The sequence below is a fragment of the Eutrigla gurnardus genome, assembly GCF_963514095.1.
Source record: "Eutrigla gurnardus genome assembly, chromosome: 24".
NCBI classification, from domain to species: domain Eukaryota; kingdom Metazoa; phylum Chordata; class Actinopteri; order Perciformes; family Triglidae; genus Eutrigla; species Eutrigla gurnardus.
This window is the reverse complement of record NC_139935.1, coordinates 2771208-2793411: the sequence shown is the minus strand read 5'-3', so window position 1 is coordinate 2793411 and position 22204 is coordinate 2771208. Positions and strand designations below refer to the sequence as shown.

At 51.6% G+C, this 22204-nt stretch overlaps 3 protein-coding genes across 8 annotated transcripts; all 3 read right to left on the bottom strand.

Annotated features, from left to right (window-relative positions):
* Positions 1–1014: 1014 nt before the first annotated feature.
* Positions 1015–7054, bottom strand: LOC311009809 (sentrin-specific protease 7-like). 2 transcript variants are annotated; one of them, XM_084004220.1, is made up of 21 exons: positions 6385–7054; positions 5929–6043; positions 5783–5850; positions 5545–5694; positions 5152–5237; positions 4739–5065; positions 4555–4640; positions 4346–4462; positions 3928–3961; positions 3649–3855; positions 3272–3495; positions 3124–3185; positions 2922–3038; positions 2703–2828; positions 2505–2597; positions 2244–2320; positions 2057–2118; positions 1886–1929; positions 1651–1719; positions 1397–1547; positions 1015–1308 (listed from the first exon to the last, which is right to left on the bottom strand). In XM_084004220.1, exons 2-21 carry the CDS (start codon positions 6040–6042, stop codon positions 1171–1173), a joined length of 2352 nt encoding a protein of 783 aa, XP_083860346.1. In that variant the 5' UTR covers position 6043; positions 6385–7054; the 3' UTR covers positions 1015–1170. The 2 variants fall into 2 exon arrangements, with proteins under 2 accessions (XP_083860346.1, XP_083860347.1); XM_084004221.1 differs by having other exon boundaries at positions 5161–5237.
* Positions 7055–7083: 29 nt separating this feature from the next.
* cdk15 (cyclin-dependent kinase 15) lies at positions 7084–10312 on the bottom strand. The gene is made up of 13 exons (XM_084004445.1): positions 10022–10312; positions 9786–9932; positions 9450–9544; positions 9221–9300; positions 9017–9111; positions 8880–8942; positions 8671–8794; positions 8456–8576; positions 8070–8163; positions 7924–7987; positions 7578–7626; positions 7356–7498; positions 7084–7203 (listed from the first exon to the last, which is right to left on the bottom strand). Exons 1-13 carry the CDS (start codon positions 10295–10297, stop codon positions 7091–7093), a joined length of 1464 nt encoding a protein of 487 aa, XP_083860571.1. The 5' UTR covers positions 10298–10312; the 3' UTR covers positions 7084–7090.
* Positions 10313–10446: 134 nt separating this feature from the next.
* LOC311009967 (uncharacterized protein) lies at positions 10447–20713 on the bottom strand. Of its 5 annotated transcripts, none has more exons than XM_084004443.1 (10): positions 19567–20713; positions 17564–17698; positions 17328–17467; positions 17065–17139; positions 16642–16870; positions 16126–16257; positions 12483–16034; positions 12250–12337; positions 12117–12156; positions 11751–11888 (listed from the first exon to the last, which is right to left on the bottom strand). In XM_084004443.1, exons 1-9 carry the CDS (start codon positions 20198–20200, stop codon positions 12132–12134), a joined length of 5010 nt encoding a protein of 1669 aa, XP_083860569.1. In that variant the 5' UTR covers positions 20201–20713; the 3' UTR covers positions 11751–11888; positions 12117–12131. The 5 variants fall into 5 exon arrangements, with proteins under 5 accessions (XP_083860566.1, XP_083860567.1, XP_083860568.1 ...); XM_084004444.1 differs by having other exon boundaries at positions 11785–11888; positions 12084–12156; XM_084004440.1 differs by lacking the exon at positions 12117–12156 and having other exon boundaries at positions 10447–11888.
* Between the last annotated feature and the right edge of the window lie 1491 nt (positions 20714–22204).

Genomic DNA, 22204 nt, shown 5'->3' with positions numbered 1-22204 from the left:
GAGATGAGTGTCAGAGACGTGGTGGGGAGACGGGTCGGTGCTGGTGGGGAGACGGGTAAATGCAGGTTGGAGGAAGTCCAACAGGAGGACCGCGTCCAACAGGAAGACCACTCCCAGGCCGCTTGATGTGTTCTTTACCTGCCGCGCCACTAAAGGTTAAATACCCAGAATTCAAAGCGTAAATCACTTTGAATGTAACACAGTCCGGGTCAGCCAGGTGGTCTCTACAGCAGACTAATCTGGATTACCTCAACACGCTGAGGTCACATTCAAAGGTCAAAGGTCATCATGGAGTTTCACAACAATTGTCAATAAACATTTAACTACATTATTAATTAACCCATCTGAGAGACGCCCTAATGACACCTGGTCCAGGCCCAGACTGACCCCCCGTCAGTCAACAACGGCAGACTTCTTTTAATGGATAATGAGATTAACGACGAGACAAACAAACTCACATTCGTTATTCTTCTCTTCTTCCCGACCTGGTTTCATTCAGGACTCGGCCTCCAGCAGGGAACCAGGATCAGGTTTCAGTCTTCGGGCCTCAGATTATTTTCATGGTGGATCTAAATTGGACTCATCTCAACCTCCCGTCGCCCAGATTAGAGTCAACTACTACGGCACCGAGGCTAAACGGGGACTCGTCAGGTCTAGGACCGTAACTGAGCCACACCAGGACCAGAACCGGTACCGGACTGGGACTTAGACTACACAAGTTTATTTGCTGTTTACTAATAAACAGAGTGTTTAAATTCATTGTTTTGCACCAGTTTTCAGTTGTTTGGTTTCAGGAGTCTCCTCCGGGACCCCCCTCCAGTCTGATCCACTTAGCCTACCGTAAGCTGATTGGTCCTCAGCGAGGGGGGGGCACTAAAACCCCAAGATTACACAGTTAGAGACACGCACACCGCAGAAGAATAAGTTTACATAAAACCGACTGAATGCTGGGTAAAAAAAACTATCACTATTTAGAAACAGAGTAAACAGGATTTCAAAATAAAAGCCTCATGCTGAATGAGAAGAAAGACGTTTATTTGACAGTTAGATCTCTTTAAAAGGAACATCGGAAATTAAAAACATATTTAAAAGGTAGAAAAATATAAATTATTTATTGCACAGCTGAATTAACGGCTCGACGTGGTTTCAGGGGTTTTGGTGGTCCTGATCTCAGATTGGTCCTGTCTGGTTCTGCTTCTGGTGCATCTTCAGGATCAGAGTTCGGATCTCCTGGCGCTTCTGTCGCACTCGTTGCCGCGGAAACCAGTCGTCCAACCGTACAGGGAGGTCAAAGTGCACCACGGGGTTCTGAGGAGCCAATCAGAGAGCAGGATTGAGTGTTTCACACCTGAAGTGGAAGGGGGCCGGGTCTGTGGTGGTCCAGGTCTAGGCGTACCTGCAGGAAGCTCTCGGCGTACTGCAGCAGGTACAGACCACAGTCGCTGCTGTTGTCCTGCTGGGGGACTCTGCAGCTGCAGCTCCGCATGCGGTCCGCCGTGAAGACCCGGGGAGTCCCCCTTCGGACCTCCCACTCCACCTGCAGGTACCTGAAGACCACCAGAGGGGGGAGAGGGGGGGGGGGGGGGTTACTGAGCGACTCCACAGATTAACAGAGAAGAAGACGAGCGGCGGTGAAGAAGGGGGGCTCACTCTCTGAGGAGTCTGCAGACGGTCTCGTGGTAGGACAGCTTCAGGGAGTCCATGACCAGGATGCAGGGCCTGGGGGGACCACGGGGACACCGTAGGGGGGGGACAAAGGACAGCCAGGGTCACATGAGTCCACCTTAGAGGTGCCGCGGCTGGGGTCTGGACTCAACCAGCACCCGGAGCCCCCATGTGGAGCTGTGCTACATTGAAAACTGACTCCAGATCAGGTCGGACTCACCTCTTTAACACTGTGTCTTTCTGCCAGCTGATCCGAGTACACTCCTACACAACGCACGCACAACTCTGATTATTATTAGTATTATTGTGACGCCTTCCTGACATTTTCATGCCTTTAATAATAATAATAAACAACAATAATGAGGTGGAGGAGGAGCAGGAAGGTATTTACCGGAGCACTCTGGGATCTCAGACTGAAGGATCCAGGTCTACCTGCAGCTTGCTCTGATCCACCTGAGACACAAACAACAACCTGGCATCTCTACTTCCTGTGGCTGCTTCACAATAAAAGCCCCGCTGCTGAAGACAAACCAAGACGTGTCCTTGCGTCCTCACACGTTAACATCACAGCAGCTCACCTGTTGGACTCTCAAAGTCCTCGTAGTGGACCTCCTCCAGACCCGGGAAGCAGACCACCACCAGGTACCAATGAGCCCTGTCAACACAATGAACCCAGATCCAGCATAAGTTCACCACTGGAACCACAAAGCTTTCAATGTTAAAAACCTGATGTTCAAAACAACATCGTGGTGAGTTGTTTATATTATTAATATTATGATTATATATTTCAATGCATGAGTCCATAATAATAATAATGTAAGAAACAGACAGGCTCTTACTCTTGATTGACAGGCACAAACAGGAAGTCTTTGGTGAAGATGTCGACGTGGCGAGTCCACGTCTTCACCCTCTGATGCCTCGTGTGGCGATCGCTGGGAGAACACGCCGAGACACGATCAGGATCAACATAAATATAAAAAAAAATACGCCAAGACACAATCATATTTATAGGTTGGTTGATTGATTGATTGTCTTACGGGACAGAGGGGCCGTCGTCGTCGTCTCCGGCAGCTCGCCGTCTGCTCAGCTGTTTGTAGAAGAAGCTGCTGAAGACGTGAGTCCTCTGGGCCACCGAGCCCCCCACCCCCTCCAGGAGGAGGTACCTGCAGGAGTAGGACCCCTACTGGTAACTGACGGGAACTACATACACCTTCATATTACCGTTTAGACATGTCAGGAAGACGGAAGTGACTCACTTGAGGTAGAAGTCGATGATGACGTCGTTGAGGAACTCGCTGCCGTCCAGACAGGCCAGGTCCTCCTTCGTCACCGTGATCCGGCCTTTGGAGGGCGCCGCAGGGTACTGGATCAACCTGGAGACCGCATACAGAGGGTTCAATGCTGACGTTTACAGTCCGAACTGGTCCAGGTCTGGTTACCTGGTTCAGGTGGGGTTACCTGGGGGGAAGCTGCTGCAGACTAGAAGAGTTGGACTTCTTGTTCTTCTGGTTGATTCTCACCTTAAAGAGATTTGATCTGTTTTAATGTTTCTACTCAGAGAAACAGAGAGGGGAGGAAGAGGAGGAGGAGGAATGATGAGTCTTACAGCAGAGTGTCCCAGCAGGCTGAGGAGGTGCTGGTCCAGAGGAGCAGGACAGCTGTGGAGGAGCAGGAGCCCATCACTCCACTCCAGAGGGGAGGTGGGTCCACCGAGGGAGGAGGAGCAGCCCTTCCTGTACTCCTCCGTGTCCAGGATGGAGGTCAGCAGGGCCACCTGCAGCTCTGGAAGCTGCTCCTTCAACACCAGCAGGAGGAAGGAGCATGCTGGACCTGAATGACCAGAAGGACACGTTTACAAACGGGACTCCAGACCGGTCCGGGTCCACCAGACCAGACGTTTCCAGTGTTATCGGTCAGTGTGGCGGAATATTCCAGTTCATGTTCCTGTGTGGACCATGCCAAGGAGGCAAAGATCAACTCTACCTGATGTGGTACTGGTGGAGGTCTGGATGGGGCACAGCTCCCTCTGCAGTAGGTTGGCCTGAGCGTCTGTCACCCAGAGGAAGAGCAGGGAGGGGGCGGGACCTTCCCAACCAGCCAATAGAGGCCCGTCCTGAGCCAGGGCCCCGTCCCAGACCCCATAACCCCGAACCTGAGACGCCACCACTGCGACCTCGCCCTCCTCCGCGCCTGCAAACAGTCACGGCACGGTTATCAAACAGCTGCTCAAGAACCAGGATGTAGATCAAAGTGAGCGTTTACCTTTCAGAGGAAGGACGACGCCGTTCTCCGTTATCTACGCAGAAGAACAAAGTCGTCAAACACGGGAACCACACTGAACCAGGGTTCTACTTCCTGTTCCACACAGGGTTCTACTGATCAAACGGGATCTCTTTCATGTTGGATAACAACAACATAAACCCCTGTCGTCCTCGTAACGCCGCTCTTATTCAACCTCATGCTGCGTCCTAATTGCTTGTTAATGGCTGAAACCTCAACAAGGTTTTAACGAGGTCTGACTCGCTCCCGCTGGGCTGTTGCCATGACAACAGCTTGGTGTTTTACAGCTGAAATTTATCCAGAGTTTTTCCAGCGAGACTGCACTTTATTTTCTTTGCCTCATTTGGCACGTTTGTTCCAACACACACGCCCCAGAATCCTCGGCTTCAGCCGTACTCACCTTCATCTTCCCGTTGGCGTCGGCGTGTGTCAGGCCAGCGAGCAGCGAGGTGAAGTCCAGCTGGAGGAAGGAAGGTGGCGGCGGGTCTTCTGTTCCCCCTCCGGAGGCCTGCTGAGCCTGTCAGACAGAACCCAGGGACCCATCATCGGGTCAAAGGTTAGATGTCATGATATATATATGATTACATTCTCTCTCCTCCCCTCCTTTACCTTCTCTCTCTCCTCCCCTCTCTTCTGGCTTAGTGAGGTCTCCGGTCCTCCGTCTCCTTCGTCCTCCTCTTCACTCGACAACACGACTGAGGGAGGAAACACGACCAAATCAATATCCGATCAAAACAAACAAGAGGAAGGTTATATCGTAATGATGAGGATGATGACATCATAGTGAACTCACTGGGCTCTGTGGGAGTGGGTTTAAGTTTCCTCCCGCGAGGTCCAAGGCTGCTCGTCTTCTTCCCCCTGAACTCCCTCCATCTCTCCTTCTCCCTCAGCTCGCTGCCCAGGCTCCGCCTCCTGCTGTCTGGCGTCCTCGCTGACATCACAGCGGGTTTGTCCACAGGCGGCGACACAAAGTCATCTTCTGAGGTCTGGTCTGACTCCACCGTCTTCCACGTTCTCTGTCCCAGCGTGGGCGAACTCAGACTCCCAGCATGCACCTCACTTCGCAGCAATGCCAGAGAGTCCAGCGACGCCACGGAGATGCTCTGAGGCGGCGACGAGTCTGAAGGTTGAAATGTTGATGATTATTGATCCTGCAACCAATCTGAATGATGACGTGTCATCAACATAAATCAACCACATTACCACAGAGGTCACCTTTTTTCTTCTGTGGTGGAGACTCTGAGGTCACATCAGGCAGCAGCAGCCGGTCTGACGCTCTCTTAGGGCGCCATCTGGTGGATCAAACAACAACAACAACTCACTGCATGGACGTTCATTCTTAAAGGGACAGTGTGTAACATTTTCAGTACTTTATCAGCTAAAATCAAAATCTTCATTCATAAATAGGTCCTCACAAGTGTATAACTTTAATTTATTTCCCCTTGCTGAAGTTCCATTTCATTTCCCACATGTTAATAATTAATTTTATTTTGGATTCCTCTATAAGCATGTGAATATTATCTCATTTAGAACCAACGTCAACTGAAATCATACTAGTTTCTTATTCTAAATATGAGAATATTAATGTTGTGAACTCACCCGTGTGAGAGACGGCTGGATGACGACTCAGCTTTCAGTCCAGGCTGTGATTGGCCGCTCCATCCTGCTCTGTGATTGGCCGGTGACGGTCTTCTACTTGGGCTGTTGAGTCCCAGCAGTGTCTTGACTACGTCCCCGAACAGAGGACCACTGGACGGAGGTTGCAGGTTTAATACCGTTATTGTTACTGTTAGCTGTTGCAAGTTACTCTGCAGCCAGCAGGAGGCGCTTTACAAACCTCCTTTTGTTCCCTGAGGAGCCCAGTGTGTTCCCAGCATGCATCCTGTGAGAGCGATCCCCATAACTCTGTTCGGACAAAACGAGACAGTTCAAACACTGACAACAGCCCTTCCCTTCAAATTCAAACCCACGGAACACACATACCTCCTTAAATTCAGAGGGGGCTCCCTGGAGGCGGGACAGTGGTGACGTATGCAGGGGGGCGGAGTCAGCACCTGCTGGCTGTTTCTTCTTGGGGATCTTGAACTGAGACGCCATCCTGACGATAGAACAGCCACTTTAAAACCCCTGAACGCGAATGAACACTTTGTATCCTGGTTGATTTAATGAATAACACATCTTGGGACTCATCTCATAGGTTTTATTTATACATAATTGATTTCACAATTAACAAGGTTAACTGAGAAGTTCCCCTCTCAACGTCATTCCACTGCTTGTTTACACATTATCTGCTAGCAGCTAGCTCTCCTCTCGGCTAGCTCTCCTCTCGGGTACCTCTCCACCAACACAGCATCTTCCAGCTCATTATTTGTATTAAACGGGCTAATTGTGGCGTTGCTAACTAGATGCTAATGTAGTGTTGCTAACTATTTCACCAACCTAACGGCTGGTAGGCTGCTGCCGCCAGCTAAGCGGCTAGATAGAGAGCTCCGTTAGCTGCGGGCTGCTTCCTTCTTCTTCTTCTTCTTCTTCTTCTTCTTCGCGCTGTTAAATGTCGGTGAACTCTCCGTCCCCCTCATGTGGTCCACAGAATAAACACATGTAAACATATATCATAACTGCGGGACGGAGTCCGCGCTGTCTGCTTGCTGAAAACCACGAGAAAAAACACATTTCGGTGAGCCGCTCTCTGCTCCGAGCACAGCGGCGCAACTGCGCCGTGACGTCAGCAGGCGTGGCTAGCGGCTTTACGTCATTACGTCATCAGATTCTTCATCAGCGTTCGTCCAATAAACATCCACAGAATCTCATCGACGACATGATTATGAATAGAACATGAAATAGATGAGTAAATGAAGCTCAGGGTTAGATTTATTCAATAAAACCGTTCACCACCTAGAGCAGCACATGACTAATATCTGTTCACTTTATCCCTTTTAAATGTTAACATTATCAACATTTAATTTGATCTTCTTCTTCGGCTTCCATAAAGGTTCATCATTATCATCATCTTGTCTTTATGAACACATTTAACCTTCATATGTTGATGGATCATTAAACCCAGAACCCTGAAATATAGTTTCAGCTTTGTGCCATCATGTTCAAGTTCCTCGGTGGTCTCGGCAGGTCCGGGTCCACGGCCAGTTCACCAGCACTTGGGGGTCGACAGCAGGGAGGTTTTGATCCTCCGTCCGGGGTTGAAGATGTCTCGGACCTCCGGTTCCAGATGGACACCGGGCACCTTGAAGATGGACGCCGCTGAAAACCACAGAAGAAGAAGTTGATCCATGAATGGAGGTAGGTTCCACGTGGCGTTTGATTCTATTTCAGGATGTGCTGTTAGCACGTAGCGCTGTTCGCATTTAAAACCGTTAGTGTGTATGTTAGCATGCATACGCCGGCGTTCTTACTGTCTCTGAGGTGCATGATGGGAGGAGGCAGTGTGCTGAAGTACGGGTGCTGCAGGGAGTCCTGCGCCGAGATCCGGTCTGTAGGGACCCCCTTCAACATCCTCTGGAGCAGGTCCTCGGTCTTATAGGGCAGCTGGTTCAACCTGATAAACATCAACACAGATGAATGACTACAGGAAGTCCTGATCCAAGCTGATCCAGATCCATGCTAACATGTCGTACCGTTTCCAGACGCTCCTCAGCTGCTTCGGCTCGGAGGGAACGAACCGTTCTGTGGAGAGACAAACAAGAACATTCGCGTTCCCCTCAGGATGAACCACTCCAACTTTGTGGACCCTCGGACCGTCATCTAGCGCCACCTTCAGGTCAACATGCTAACGACTCTGTTTATAGATCTCTCGCTAACATGCTAACTAAACTACCTTCAGTATAAGCATTGAGCATGTCGACTTCACTTCCCATAATCCTTTGCCTGTGTAGCCCAGTTTTTAGAATCAATATTAGAGGAGAAACAGGAGTAGGAGGAGCAGGAGGGGGAGGAACAGGAAGAGGAGGAGGAGGAGGAGACCTGGGTTATAGTTGGGCAGCTGACTGACTCCAGGCCAGCGGTCCTCAGATGGGAGGCCCAGGACCTGCAGGGGACATGAGACCACAGTTCAGATCTGAGAACAGCAGCATTTCAATAAGAAGAAGACGAAGAATCTGCCGACTCACCGTCCAGATCTTCTGGAGCTGTTCAAACACGTCGGTGACTCCGGGGAACGCCGGCACCCCCTGCAGCATCTCCACAAAGATGCAGCCAGCTCCCCTGATTCAAACACAGCAAACTTTATTCACACCGCAATGCGGACAAGCAGAAGAACAGAGGACCTGTAACGGCTCCCTGTGGTACACCACACATGACACAACACAAACTGCAGTAAAAGTACTCACATCTCTACTTCAGTAAGTACTCCTTCCACAGTGTACAAATACTCCTTAGTCCTTCATTCTAACATTTACTGCAGTTAAAGTAACCCCCCCCCAGCAAAGCCCCCAGGGTCGCTGGGGCAACAAGCCCTCCAACCTCAGGTGGCCTCTGATTGGATGATGGAACTGACCAGAGGTCCAGAGCAGTGGAGTAGTCCGTGGACCCCAGCAGGACGTCGGGGGGTCGGTACCACAGCGTCACCACCTCAGAGGAGAAGGTCTGACTGGGGATGGATTTGGACCGTGCCAGACCTGAACCCAGAATCAGAATCAGAGGTCCAGTCAGAACCACATTAACATCACACGACTCTGAGACGAGGTTGTTTATAAGAAGACGTCTCTTCACCAAAGTCGGCCATCTTGAGTTCCCCCAGGTAGCTGATGAGCAGGTTCTGGGGCTTCAGGTCTCGGTGGAGGATCCGCCGGCTGTGAATGAAGCAGAGCGCTCGCAGCAGCTGGAACATGAAGAGCTGCAACGATGGCGGCAACGCAATCGATATTTGAAGTTGTTTTGAACAGTTTTTATCATTTAAAGGATGTGTGTGTGTGACGGACCCTGACGTTGTGAGAGTGTAGTCCTCCAGGGTGCTGGGTCAGGTACTGGGCCAGGTCTGTCTGCTGCAACAGAAGAAGAACTTTTTCGATTTGAAATATAACTTTATCCACATTTGTATGAAAAACAATGTCCTCACCACATATTCAAAGACAAAAGTCAGAGACTCTCTGGTGTGGATGATGTCATGGAGGACGACGATGTTGGCGTGTTTCAGACCTTTGAGCAGAGACGCTGCACAAACACACACACACTTTAAAGAGGTTTTGAAAACAAATCCTGAAACCACCAGAAAACGAACAATCTGAGGATACAAAACAGAGAGTGAGTGTGTGTGGATCACCTTCTCTGATGGCGGTGAACGGGACTCCCTCCTCCGTCTTCATACGGATCTCCTTCAGAGCCACGAGCTGTCCGTTAATCCTCCATAAGCAACGAGCAGTACAAGTACACACCGTTAGTCCAAGGTACCACAGTAAAAGTACTGCTGACTTGTGATACTTTGAGTACCTGTAGCTGATAATGTTTCATGACTTTAGGAGAATTGTGTGTGGTCTGGGGGGCCGACTGACCTGCTGATCCCTTTGTACACGGCGGCGTACGCTCCTTCACCCAGCTTCTCCAGACTCAGGTAAGAATGAGCCGCTCCAAACTGAAGACCTGGTTTCTGATCAGAGGACACACGTTACTCATCCGGCCACACATCACTTAGACTTCAAATCAGCGCTCGGGATTCAGGATTAGGGTTCAGGTCCAAAGGCTGTAAAGCAGACGGCACAAAGCAACAAGGACCTCCCGGCCAGCAGCAGCTGCAGAAAAGCTTATGGGGGGGGGGGGCGAGGGCGGGTCTGGTGATGGAGGGGGGTACTGCGGGTCTGAGGACACCACAGGTGTGATGGTTTTCTGACCCAGGTAAAGTGGTCCTGGCAGGTCTTCCGTCCCAGTGGGTCGCTGTTGCTGCGTTCACGCTGCACTCGGAAACGCCGGCTCTGCAGGGTGTGGAACCAGTGAGGCTGGGACCCGGAGGGGGATGAGCCGGACCGGTCCGATTCCAGCTGGGAGACGCAGGCAGAGACCACGTCGACGACCGTTAGTCAAACAGGACTCCCTTTATTCAAACAGGACTACCGTTACTCAGACTTACCTCAGCCGGCTGGAGTGAAGTTGAACTCCTGCTCTTTCCAAAGCTGGGCTCCTTCACCTCCTCCTCCTCCTCTTCTCCTTCTTCACTGCTTCCTTTCTCCTCCTCGTCGTGGTCTTCCTCACCACAGCAGCATCTCTTCACCCAGAACCCGACTTCCCTCACCCACCGGGACACGTCCTCCATCTCGTCTTCTTCTCTCTCCGTCTCATGACTCACATGGTTCAGGACGAGCAAACAGGGTCTCATGACCGCCTCAGCCACAACAACAGTGTCCATTCAGCAGAGTGTGAGGGCTGCACCCTCGTGTGGCCACTGCAAGCACTACAGTCAGTACACAGGATGTAAAACAATATGTATATTTAAACAATAAGACCAACAGGACAAACTCTGGCATGTTTTACAGTGCTTGGATTCATCAAACAGGGTTCAGTTTGTCTTTTATTGCTCCCATCTGCTCATCTCCATACAGTTTATTTACATTGCAATGTTTTTTCATTTCGTATCTTTCAGTTCTCTCCAGCCTTCCAGTTCAACCGGTTTAATTTCATGAAGATAATTATGTTCCGAAGTTCAAGGCTCCTCATCCTCTGATGTTTTATCTGCTACTTTGTTTCCGAAAAAGAAAATCAGTCAGAAAAGCAGCAATATAAACAGCCAAGGTGATTATTTACAGTCTACATCCGGTATTAAAGAGTCAGCTTCTAGCTGGTAGTAACATAAGTCATGTAGAATAACACTCAGCATGTTTTAATGAATAAGAATAAAAAATACATTCAGTTACTTTCACTTTGTTTAGGCGTTTGGAAACTAAATCTGAACGATCTAATAGAAAATGAATACGATACAATCAGCTGGTTTCATCTCGTTAGAGTCCGTTCAATGAAACCATGAAGTCTCTTTATCTTAACCCCCAAAAAACCCCTTTAACACATCCTTATTATTATTATTATTACATTATATTTATCAACATTTACTCTGATGCTCAGAAAGAAACCTGCAGGAAGATGATATATTATTATTAGATTTAGATTCATGGAACCATTGAAACAAACGTTACAGAACAAACTAAATATGAATTTATGTTCAGTCAAGCCAGAAAAAACATTAAACTCAATCAAATAAAAGACAAAAATGGAAGATCACAACAAGTCAATCAAGTCCACATCAGTCCACTTCGGCCCAGTTCGCTGAGGCAGTGTGACGTGAACGTCATCACGAGACCTCCCCCGACCTCCGGCTCCACTGTCCTTCCGTTCCCGGAGACGCCATGAACACCTGGTCGTCCTCTGTTTCCTCTTCGCTCCCTTCTTCCAAGATGGCAGTCATGGGGGTGGCGTGGAGGCGGCAGCGAGCGGCAAAGCGCCGGCTGGAGGAGCAGGGGGGGGTGAGGGAGTGCGACGGTGTGGAGGAGGTTGAGGACAGGAACAGGAAGTGAGAGGAGGAGGTTGTGGTGAGAAGAAGTTGATTGTGCATCAGATCCCTTCGTCCCCATCCGAACCCGATCATGGAGAAGTCCTGACCTATGACCTCACATGTATCTGAGGGGTGGGGCGAGCTGCCGGGGTCGTCTCGAGGTCGGCCTGGCGGCGGCGGCAATCTTTGGAGGTCGGTGGAGGTCGCAGGAGAAGCAAGTATACCGAGCCGCTCGACAGCTGAGATCCGAGAAGACGAATCGGACCGACTTCCCTTCCTCAGCAGGAGGGCCTTAAAGCTCTCGCTGCTCCCTGACCTTTGACCTCTGAGGGCTGCAGTTCGCGGCGGGTGGGTCACAGGGGCGGTCGGCGTGGTCTGCATCGAGGAAGAGGAAGGTGAGGTAACACGTCTCACGTCTTCTGGGTCCCGTCTTCCTAGCATCTTCCTCTTAGACCTGAAACACAAAACATCCAAGTTAAAAGACTCGAGACTAGAAGCTTCTGGTTGGAGGATTCGAGACTAGGAGACTAGAAGCAGCGAGTCAGAACAAGAAGGGGACAGGAAGACACCACTAAGAGGACGAGACATATATTAAAGGGACGGGACCACGGGACACTGATCTAAACCAGGGCTCCAGAAAAACCAGAACCTGGACTCCATCGAGGACTCATTCATTCTTTACCTGCCCCCCGGGGCATCACGCCGTGCCCTCCCAGAATGCACTGCTCCACAGAGGCAGAGGAGGAACCAATTAGAGACATGAGAACATGGCAGACAGGTCAGTCCAGTACAGGTGTGTGTTGGCGGTCTCGTACCTGTGGATGGCGGCAAACAGGTCGTCGGTGGTTCGAGGTCGACCGGAGACGAACATCTGGTCTGCCGAAACGCCGACCGACAAAGGAGCTGGGAAGGGAATCAGACAGAATCTGGTTCAGGCCTCAAAAGGCATTCTGGATGCTCTGGGACCACTGTAGCTATGTAGAACCATACAATAAACATACTGGTCCTCCGTACCGGAGAGGACCCGACTGAGGACAGTCCGACTCACCGTCTGGTCCTCCGGCCTCCTTAAACGCCTCCCTCCTGGGATCCGCTCCCTCCTGGCTCTGCTCCTCTTCCTGGATCAGGAGGTCTGGGAGCGATGACTCCCCCTGCAGGCTGTCAGTGGATAGGGCACTGCTGAGGGAGTCCCTGCTCAGACCAATCAGAGAGCAGGAGCTCTCAGAGTCGCTGCCGTCTGCGTCGCATCCCGTCGTCAACGCCGCCCTAGCTCTCGCGGGCATCGTCGGCGCATTCCGTTCATCTCCAGATGACGATGAAGACGACAAAGATGAAGATGAAGAGGCCTCTGTTGCTGCTGACATCATCAACAGCTGCCTGGCCGCCCTCCTCTTCCTCCTCTTCCTCGCTTTGTCTTTGTTCCGAGTGGATGACAACATAGCTGTCGCCGTCTTCATCGCTCTCTCTTCCAGCTGCTCGTCTTCCTCTGCAGCCAGAAGATGAAGAGGAAGGGTTTTATCTTCATTGCCGTGTCCCGTCCGGGTGGAAGTGGCTCCGTGTGACCCCGAGTTCCTGGAGAGACCAGTCTCCGAGCGTGCCCAGGTTCCTGAGGGACCACGGTGCTCCGAAAACCCAGAGCTGCTGTTGCAAGTGTTTCTTGTGGTCCCCGTGGGTCTTGGGGTTTTGGGGGAACTGGTCTTCTGCCTGTGAGGGGAACCGGCAGGCGAGGGCGTGTCGGTGGGATTCACAGGTAAAGAACTGTGGCTCTGAGGTGTGCCCAAAGCTGATTGACTGTTGAGCGCAGGAGTAGGTGCCGTGATTGGTCCTGGCCCTCGTCGGGACGCTGTGAGATCCAGAATGTAAAGATCGGGCTTCTTCGGCAGGGTGGGCTTCTCTGGGGAACGTGGGTTGCTTCGGTTTCCGGTCTTATGGGATTCCTTCGGTTGTTGTGGGATCATCGCGTCGCTGTTGTGGTCTTTGTCGCCATTGGGAGACATTCTGACCCAGGGACCAGGAGGACTCGCCAGAGTATCACACGCGTTGTTCTGGAGGTCTCTGGGAATCGGTCCACTGGTCAGCTGAGACCCGGAGCTTCTCTGGTTAACTTGGCTTGCGACGACGACTTGCAGGCTCTGAAGATTAGCATCAGACGCCTTGACGTCAGTTTTTGTTCGGTTGAAGTGATCGTGATATGAGTCGCTTCCATCGGCGTTAGCGTTCCCCATTAAAGCACTCGTGACATTAGCATCGCTGCTACCTAGATCGCAGACAGCCTTTTGAGATCCGCTCCCAACTAGCTTAGCATCAGCGTTAGCCTGGTTGTTGCTTGGAAGGTCATGGGTATTATTAGCATGGTTAGCATGGTTAGCATTAGCCGACAATGTTAGGAGTGTCGCGTCAGCGGATGCAGCGGCTGTTAGCGTGACGCTGGTCAGCAAGCCTCCCTGGTTCCTGACTGAGCGAAGCTTGACACCCTGCAATGCTACGGGGGTGACCAAAAGGTGGCCTGGAGGGGGGAGGGGAGGAGGTGGTGGGGGAGGAGGAGGAGCAATGTCAGCAGTTGGCAATTCTGAGAGTTCTGAAGGGAGAGGAAGAGGAGAAGGCGGAGGGGAGGGAGTTGGGGGAGGAGGGAAATTGGGTGATGATGACATGGAGGACGCCAAAGACTGATGGGAGGTCTGCATGATGGCGTAGGAGTAGGGGGGAGGAGGCCGAGAGGAAGGGAGGAGAAGAGGTGCAAGAGGAGGAGGAATTGGGAGGGATGAAGTTGGGAGAAGAGGCGGCGGGGGAGGGGGAGGAGGAAGAGATGAAGGTGGAGGAGGAGGAGGCGGCGGGGGAGGGGGCGGCGGAAGAGATGAAGGTAGAGGAGGAGGCGCAGCAGAGAGTCTTGAGAAAGATGGAGCAGGCAGGGGCGGAGCTGGAGGAGGACACTGGCGATTGGGGGAGTAGACGACAGGAGGCAAAGGAGAGGGACACGCTGGAGGAGGAGGAGGGAGAGGAGGATGCTTGGCAGAGGAGTCTGAGGAGGGGCAAGAGGAGAGGGAGGAGGTGGAGGAAAATGAGGAGGAGGGCGAGGACAAGAGTGATGACTTTCTCTCCGGCACTGGTGGCTTTGGCCGACCTTGGCCCCCAGACGTTGTACCGGGGTTGGAGACAACGGGGGACAGGGGAGAGGAAGAGGAGAAGGGGGAGGTCGAGGGGAGGGAGAAGGCTCCAGGGCTCACTGCGAGAGGGGAGCAGGGGGAGAGGGGGGAGGACGTGGGAGTGCCAGGAGTAGGAGTGTTAGACTGGCTGGAGTAGCCGCTGGAGGGCGAAGTCAGGCGCTGAAGTCCGTCCACAGGAGAGAAGCTTGGTTGGGGGTTCAGAGTTGATCTCAGCACCTCCTCATCTGATCCCTGAGAGGCTGGACTGCAGACGCGGTCGTGTGACTGACTGGAGGTCGCCGGCGGCTGATCGGAAGGGAGGAAGTCAGCGAAGGTCGCCACCTGGAAGTCTGGGCTCAAAGGTTCAAAGGTTGTGACTGTGCCGCAGTTGAAGCCACTCTGGCGGCGTTTGATGTTGCTCCGCGGCACCCAGGGGTCATGGAAGGTCTGGGGAGATGGTGTGAGCACCCTCTGACTGCGGTGCTCGGGTTGGGGGCTCCGCTCTGGGCGGGGACTGGAGGAGGAGTGGGAGGGATTGCGACGACCTGGTCGGCGCCTCAAAGAGTCAGATCGCAACGGTGGCGGAGGCGGGCGCTTGGACTTGCGGAGGGAGATGCTGCGGGAGATCTGAGAGCAGGAAGAGGAAGTGCTGGACTTCCTTTTCTCCCCACTTAGCCAGGGAGAGGAGGTTGTGGTCTCTGAACACACAGAGTTGCCGTCAGTGAGAGAGGGAGTTGAACGACCGGAGGAGAGCAAGGGATCGCAGGTCTGATCGTCCCCAGAGACCCGTCTCATCTCCCGGGCCACACCGGTCCAGTCTTCCCCAGTATGGCTACTGTGGACGCTGGAGCTAGGGGAGAGAGGCTGGTAGTTCCACGTGTCCCCATCGTAGAAGCACTGGAGGTCTTGCTGGGTGGGGACCTGGTCATCGAGAGCCTGGTAGCTGACCTGAGACTCTGCGATGGAGGAAGAGGAGAAGTAGTGGGAGGAGGAAGGGTAAATGCGATGTTGGCCAGCCTCGTTCAGGGGCTGATCACTGGGGTAAGAACACTCTGACTGCAGGGCACGACGAGGGGTACTGGGGAGGGGGGATGCGGTGGGGGAGGAAGGGGAGTGGGGGATGACCCTGGCAGTGGGGTCAAAGGGCAGCAGGGGCCCGAGTCGACAACAAGATGAGGAGGCGCTGCCAAGGCTGGCCTCGGAGGTCAAAGAGGAGCTGGTTGGCAGATGGGGGAGGCCCTGGACCACCGAGGAGCAGTGGTCCTGACAGGAGTCTGCGGGCGGGGAGGATGTAAGGGAGGCCATGAGGCTGGACAGTCCCCGTCCTCTTGGGGCTCTGATCCTCCTTGCTGATGACTGCCCCTGTACCCCCCTCTCCTCCACCTCCTCCCCGGTGGTCTTCTGTTGGCCCACGGTGGAGAACTGACCGGGAAGCACCAATGACACCAACGGAGAGTCTGCAGAGACATAAGACCAGAGGAGATGAAGGAAGGGAAAAATAACTTTGTTGACCACTCACCTCTTCATGACAATGAGTGGAGCTCATACCCAGATTTTTGGCGACATCATCAGGTACCCCAGTAACGGTCTTGCGGCGGCTCAGGTCGCGGGGTCGCCGGGATAACGAGTCCGAGTTAGAAACCTCTTTTCGCAAACTGGCTTGACGATCAAAACTCTCTCCTGGACAGTGGAACAGTGGAAATAGGGGTAATGAATCTGTAGAACAAGTTTACCGGGTCCAAGTGGAGTCCTCTAGACCAGGTCTGTAGTCAGTCTCAAGTCTGAGTCAAGGTTTGAATCCAAATTCAAGTCCATATTCAGAGTTGGGTCTGAGTCAATTCGCAAGTGAGTCAAATTGAGTCCTGTAGTCCAGGTTCAAGTCTGTTGACTTAAACCTGTTGAGGATGGATTAAAAGCCAGAATCATTTGCACCAAGTCAAGTCTGGAGTGGAGTCTCAAATTCAAGTCACGTCCTAAATCCAAATTCAAGTCCCAAGTCCGAGGCGAGTTTAGAGTCCAGATTCCATTTGCGTCAAAGCTCAAGTAGAGGATTCAGACCAGTACCTGTGATATTGATGGGGATTATGTCCGCCGCAACAGACTGCGCCTGCCGCCTCATCCTCTCCTCTGGCGTTGGAAGTCGGGGGGGCAGCTCCGTCTGCAACGGAGGCTCGTAGGCGGGGCCAAAGACGTCCCAGTAGGAGGTGTGGGGGATGGGGTTGAGGACCAGTGGGGTCAGAGGTCGCGTGTTGTTCGAGATGAACTGCTCGTCTTCGTCTGAGAAAGAGGAGGACTGAACCACACGACACATTTGTTCAGGTTCAGAGTCCAAGTTTAAGCCTCTAGAGTTTACACTCTGGACTGTCATTTAGGTCTACGTTAACAGCGAGGGGTCTAATTCAAATCTAGTATGGTCTGGTTTAACATCTAATCTAGTCCAGTCCAGTCCAGTCTAGTCTACAACGGGCTAGTTCGATCCAAGTTTACCTTTCTTCTCCGAACTGAAAACTTGAAACAAACTGAAAAACAAGACTGAGAGACAAAGTTGAGGAATCTGGAGGTCTACCAAGACCAAGACCAGGACCAAGACAAGAGAGGACACAACAGAGAAGATGAGTGATCATAAGATAAAACAGCATGGAGGTTTAATCATATTAATAACAACAACAATAATAATTGACAGTAGTTCAGTCTGAGCTGCAGGTGGCAGCACAACATTATTGTCACAATGATTTGTGTGTGTCACTCACCATCCTCCTGCTTTTGTCCTTGCACCCTCTGTGTGCTGTGCTGCCCTCTGATTGGTTGAGACCTGAAGCTGACGGGCTCGGTGGGCGGAGCTTAGAGCTGACTGGTCGGCTGTAGCCATGCTGAGTCAGCCCGTTACATGCTACACACACACACACACACATGTTAGAGAACAGAAGCTCAATGAGCCGTTGGAGATGTTAACCTCTTGTTTCCTTATTGATTATCAATCAATCACCTGCGATGCTCTCTGTTGACCTCTGACCTCGCAGGTCATCAGTGCTGCCAGACCGTCTCTTTGCAGGGATGAAGAGCAAACCCTGCTGGGGCTTCTGGGTAGTGTAGTGAACAGACCACTTGCTGTCCTTGTCTCCTGCAGCAGAGACGGACAGACAGACAACCGTGTTTAATCTCCAAACAGAGGACAGGCATGAAGACACACATGAGGACAGACCAGCCATAATAATACAACTAGATGCGTTAAATGTTCTGGAAACTATTTCTCTTTAAACTCATCTCGTCCTCAAGTCTTTGAGGTGGTTCCACGGGTCCTTGAAAAGCTACCAGAGGTCCTGGAGAAGATTCAAATGGTCCTTGAGGTCTTGAAAGAGGCTCAGTGGGTCCTTGAGGGCATTCTAAGGACCTTGAAAAGGGTCCTGGAGTCCTTGAGTCAGTTATCTGGATTGTTACTATGGTTACCTGCAGTCTAACTCACCTTGAGCTCAGATTTAGGAAGGTGGTGAAGACATCTGACAGCCAATCAGAGAGCTGCTTCGCTCTCTCTCTCTCTCTCTCTCTGTCTCTGTCTCTCTCTCTCTACATGAACCCAGGTGAAGCTCTCTCAGTCGGTCCGACCCACAAACACTCACCTCGGCTCTTCTTCAGGTACGTGAGGACGGACCGGAACGCCGCTCCGATCAGAACCATGACGACGCCACACGCGCACACACAGAGACACAGGCAGTGAGACTGCAGCACACAGTCAGCTGCAGCAGACAGACAGCAGCAGTAATGCGGCTCGACTCGCTGCAACGCTGCCTCTCCTCACACTGTTCTCTCTACTCCCTCTACCTCACACACACACACACACACACACACACACACACACACACACACACACACACACTCACCATGCTGGCAGGAAGCCAGCACACATGTGTGTCGCCAGGTGATGAAGGTTACCTTCTAAATGCTGCATTAACACGCATATGAGTGAGTGAGTGAGTGAGCGAGTGAGGATTATCTGTCCTTTTCAGTGTAAAAAGTCCAGAGCTAGAATGGGGGCCATAGTGGTTCCTCCTCTGAGCAGGTCTAGGAGGAACCAGGAGAGACCACCTCAGTGTGAACAGGAGGGGAGGTTTTGATGTAATGTGGGCGACCCGCCACCAGGGGGATTAAGAAGCTCAGAACGTTGAGCTGAGGAAGACAGAAAGCCAGGAGGTCCAAAGGGGTCCGTGGGGTCCTCGAGAGTCCCCCAGAAGCTGAAAGATGTGGAACTTTGGTTCCACAGGTCCTTGATAAGTAACAGAGGTCCTTGAAACCCAAATGGTGCTTGGTGAACTCTTCACGTCCCGATCCCGACGGAGGTCCACATGGTCACCTTCAGCATCATCACCACCATCGTCATCCCCTAACCGGTCCCAGTAAAGTGTGCCAGCTAACTGGGCCAGTGGAGTAGTTCGTTACCTGTCTGTCTGACTGTCTGTCCTAACGTCTCTTTAATTAGTTTCATTAATTAGACAGGAAGTAGGCCACGCCGTCATTATGTCACTGTCTTTATTTATAGAGGGGATGTTTCTCTGCCGTCCAATCAAAGGAGGGGAGGGGCGGGGCTTCACCACCTCCATTTGGCTCTGTTTGGTTCTAAGAATCCGAGCTGGGAAGTTGTAGGACAAGATAAAGCCAAACCAGACTAGCTGGGACCAACCCAGGGACCTTATAGGAATCAAAGACTCCTGCCAGGCTACCTGGAACCCTCAAGACCAGAGGTCCATTTAGTTCCGTACAGAGCTAACTGGGCTTGCTGGGACCGCATTCTGGACCAAACCACAACAACTGGGGCCATGGGGGCAATTCAGAACATAACAGATACGAATGGGAACTTTCAGGACTAGTTCTGATCACGGGTCCATAAAGGGGACTAAATTCAGGACTACATAGAGTAAACAGAGTTCCAATACAAGGTTCTAGTAGCAGGAGGTCTACATGAAGAGTTATACAACCCAGAATTCCTAGCAGTACCTGGATGAAGAAGGGGCGTGGTCTGTGTGGCCTCAGGACCCGAGTTCCTTCTTCGCCTGAAGCAGAAGAAACCAGTCCTGCGCCTCCTGCTGGGCCGGTAGCAGTACTGCGGCGGTACCTCCGGCTCCCTGAAGTGGGGCGGACCACTGAGATGGGAGGGGATGGTGTACCCGGGGCGGGGCTCCGGGGTGGGGGGGCATGAACCGGTCCGGCTCCGCTGCGGGAGGACCGGGTAGGTGGAGCGTGGCGGCTGGTTGGGTTTCCTATTCGGGTCTGGACCCAGGAACAGTTTCCCCTCCGGAGGGAGACATGGGTGGACATGGGGTCGAGGTGGGAGGTGCTGGCGGCGGTACCAAGGGCTGTTCCCTGGACCCTGAAGGTGAGGTGGGAGGGGCTTACCTGGCCAGCGGGCGTTGCCCGAGTTCAGTGCCAGGATGGCGTCGTGCTGCCGGTGGACCCGGGCGCTGAGGAGGCGGCGCCGTAGGCTGCCCTCCGTCTTCGGCTGTAGCGCCGCCATCCGGCGTGGAAGCAGCTCGTCCCGCTCCTCGTCGGGACCGCCGGTCCAGCAGCGGGACCCCACGCCGGGCCCGGGCCCCGCCCCCTCCCCGCCCAGACACTCTACGTACGAAATCATCCTGTCCTAACAGCTGATTGGCTGTTGGATGTCCTCAGGACAGATCACATGATGACAAACATTTCACAATAAAAGCCCCGGGGAACTTCAAACCCTTCATCATAAAAGCCCCCCCTGTGTAACTATAACGAGTAACTCCTTCACAGTAAAAGCTCAGAGTCCTTCAGTCCTTCAAAGTAAAATGAATACTTTCACAACTCAACAAAAAAATCTGATCAATCAAACAAATACATCCACAACACGTAAAATTTCTCAATTAATACGGCAAACTTCTGCTCTCGAGTCCTTCAGAATAAAAGCACAAAAAGCCTCAAATGTCTGAAAACAAAAGCAACAAGTTTGTGTCGTCTTCACAATAAAAGCTCAAACATCCTTCAGATTCTTCTTCCAAATCTCCACAAACAGCTTCAGGACTTCAACACATCCTTCTGGAAACACTCCTTCACAATAAAATCCTCGTTCCCACGGTCCCCCAAAACGCAGACGGTCCTCAAACATCAGCAGCAGACATGATATCTGAAGAAGACAAACAAGAAGACACAGACGAACAGTGGACGGTAACGGCGTCTCCTCCCTCCGTCTCTAAGCTGCTAACAGGATTACCCAGGCCTCCAGATCCAGGCCTCCAGATAAAGGTCTACAGATACAGGTCTACAGATGGCTGCACGGCGACAGGTGTTGACCTCGACACACCACATGCCACTGTGGTCACCAGGTGACTCAATCTGCTGCTGAAGACCATGTGAAAGCTCCGGAGTAAGTGAGTAAGTGGAACAAACTGAGATCAAACTTCAGGTCATCTGAACCTCAGGACTGAAAAAACTGCTGTTTTTATGTACTAGTACTCTGAGTTCTCACTCCTTGTAGTAATACGAGTACGAGCTCGACTAATAAAAGATGGGAAATATATTATATTATTATTATAAATTATCACAAATGTATATATAATATGTTAAGTAAAAACCTTTAAACACAAAATCAAACAAACAAAAAACACATTATAAATAAGGATGTTAAAGCTGCAGCTGTTTGTCGGACAGAAACAGCTGTTTGAGAAGCTGATGGGATGTTTCAGCCTGTTAGAACAGGTCACACACACACACACACACACACACACACACACACACACACACACACACACACACACACAGGAATGCATCCTCATCCAAAACTTCCACAAAATCAAGACCAAATATCAGCCGCAGTAGTACTGGGAGTAGTACTAGCAGTAGTATTCGTAGGTGTAGTATTAGTAGCAGTAACCATAGCAACAGGTGCAGAAAGAAGCAGTGAATACTGCAGCAGCTGGAACATACTCCATTAATCACTCTCTGCATCAAACATACAGCTCCCTCGACACACACACACACACACAATTCTCTCTCTCTCTCTCACCTTGATAGCAGAGCTGGTCTTCCTCGCTCGCCCCGACTCTCTTTTACTGCGTGAACGTGAATCTGAGGCAGAGGAGGAAGTTCAGACTCCTATCTGTTTTTCACCCTACCACAATAAAAGACTCCGGAGGTCTTCATCTCACTGCTCCATTAAAGTAGGTTATGTGTTCTGATGCATCATCTGTCCCGTTAGAACCCCGTGTCTCCTTCTTTGGGACGAGTCATGATCCAGCTGATCCTTTCAAACCGTTTATTTCTGTAAGTATACGGTACAACTAGCACGTGAGTAAACGTACTGCATGTTCATTGTGTTTAGGTGCAGTATTCATTGTATTTTGATGTTTATCATCCAGGCTATTTAAAGAACACACACACACACACACCTGCAGAGAGATGAGGTCACGCTGACGTGGGTGCTGGGAGACGTAGTCCTCTCTCCTTCCTCAGCAGGTGTTTGCTTCTCCAGACCAAAAATAGCTTCATTAATCCCCTTAGTCAGACACACACACACACACACACACACACACACGATAACCCAGTTACTCAGCATTATGCATCAACTATACAAATATTATAACAGAATATAGATTTCAAACCATTTAGCAGCTTT

Excerpts from the sequence above, each read along its gene's own strand:
- LOC311009809 (XM_084004220.1), bottom strand. The coding sequence starts at position 6,042 with ATGGCGTCTCAGTTCAAGATCCCCAAGAAGAAACAGCCAGCAGGTGCT. Across the intron at positions 3,962-4,345 it reads ACGCCAACGGGAAGATGAAG|ATAACGGAGAACGGCGTCGT; the intron begins GTGAGTACGGCT and ends TCTTCTGCGTAG. Across the intron at positions 1,720-1,885 it reads AAAGACACAGTGTTAAAGAG|GCCCTGCATCCTGGTCATGG; the intron begins GTGAGTCCGACC and ends TGGTCCCCCCAG.
- cdk15 (XM_084004445.1), bottom strand. The coding sequence starts at position 10,297 with ATGGACACTGTTGTTGTGGCTGAGGCGGTCATGAGACCCTGTTTGCTC. Across the intron at positions 9,112-9,220 it reads GTTCACCGCCATCAGAGAAG|CGTCTCTGCTCAAAGGTCTG; the intron begins GTGATCCACACA and ends GTGTTTGTGCAG. Across the intron at positions 8,577-8,670 it reads ACTCAAGATGGCCGACTTTG|GTCTGGCACGGTCCAAATCC; the intron begins GTGAAGAGACGT and ends TTCTGGGTTCAG.
- LOC311009967 (XM_084004440.1), bottom strand. The coding sequence starts at position 20,200 with ATGATTTCGTACGTAGAGTGTCTGGGCGGGGAGGGGGCGGGGCCCGGG. Across the intron at positions 17,468-17,563 it reads GTCAACAGAGAGCATCGCAG|CATGTAACGGGCTGACTCAG; the intron begins GTGATTGATTGA and ends GTGTGTGTGTAG. Across the intron at positions 17,140-17,327 it reads AGGACAAAAGCAGGAGGATG|ACCTCCAGATTCCTCAACTT; the intron begins GTGAGTGACACA and ends TGGTCTTGGTAG.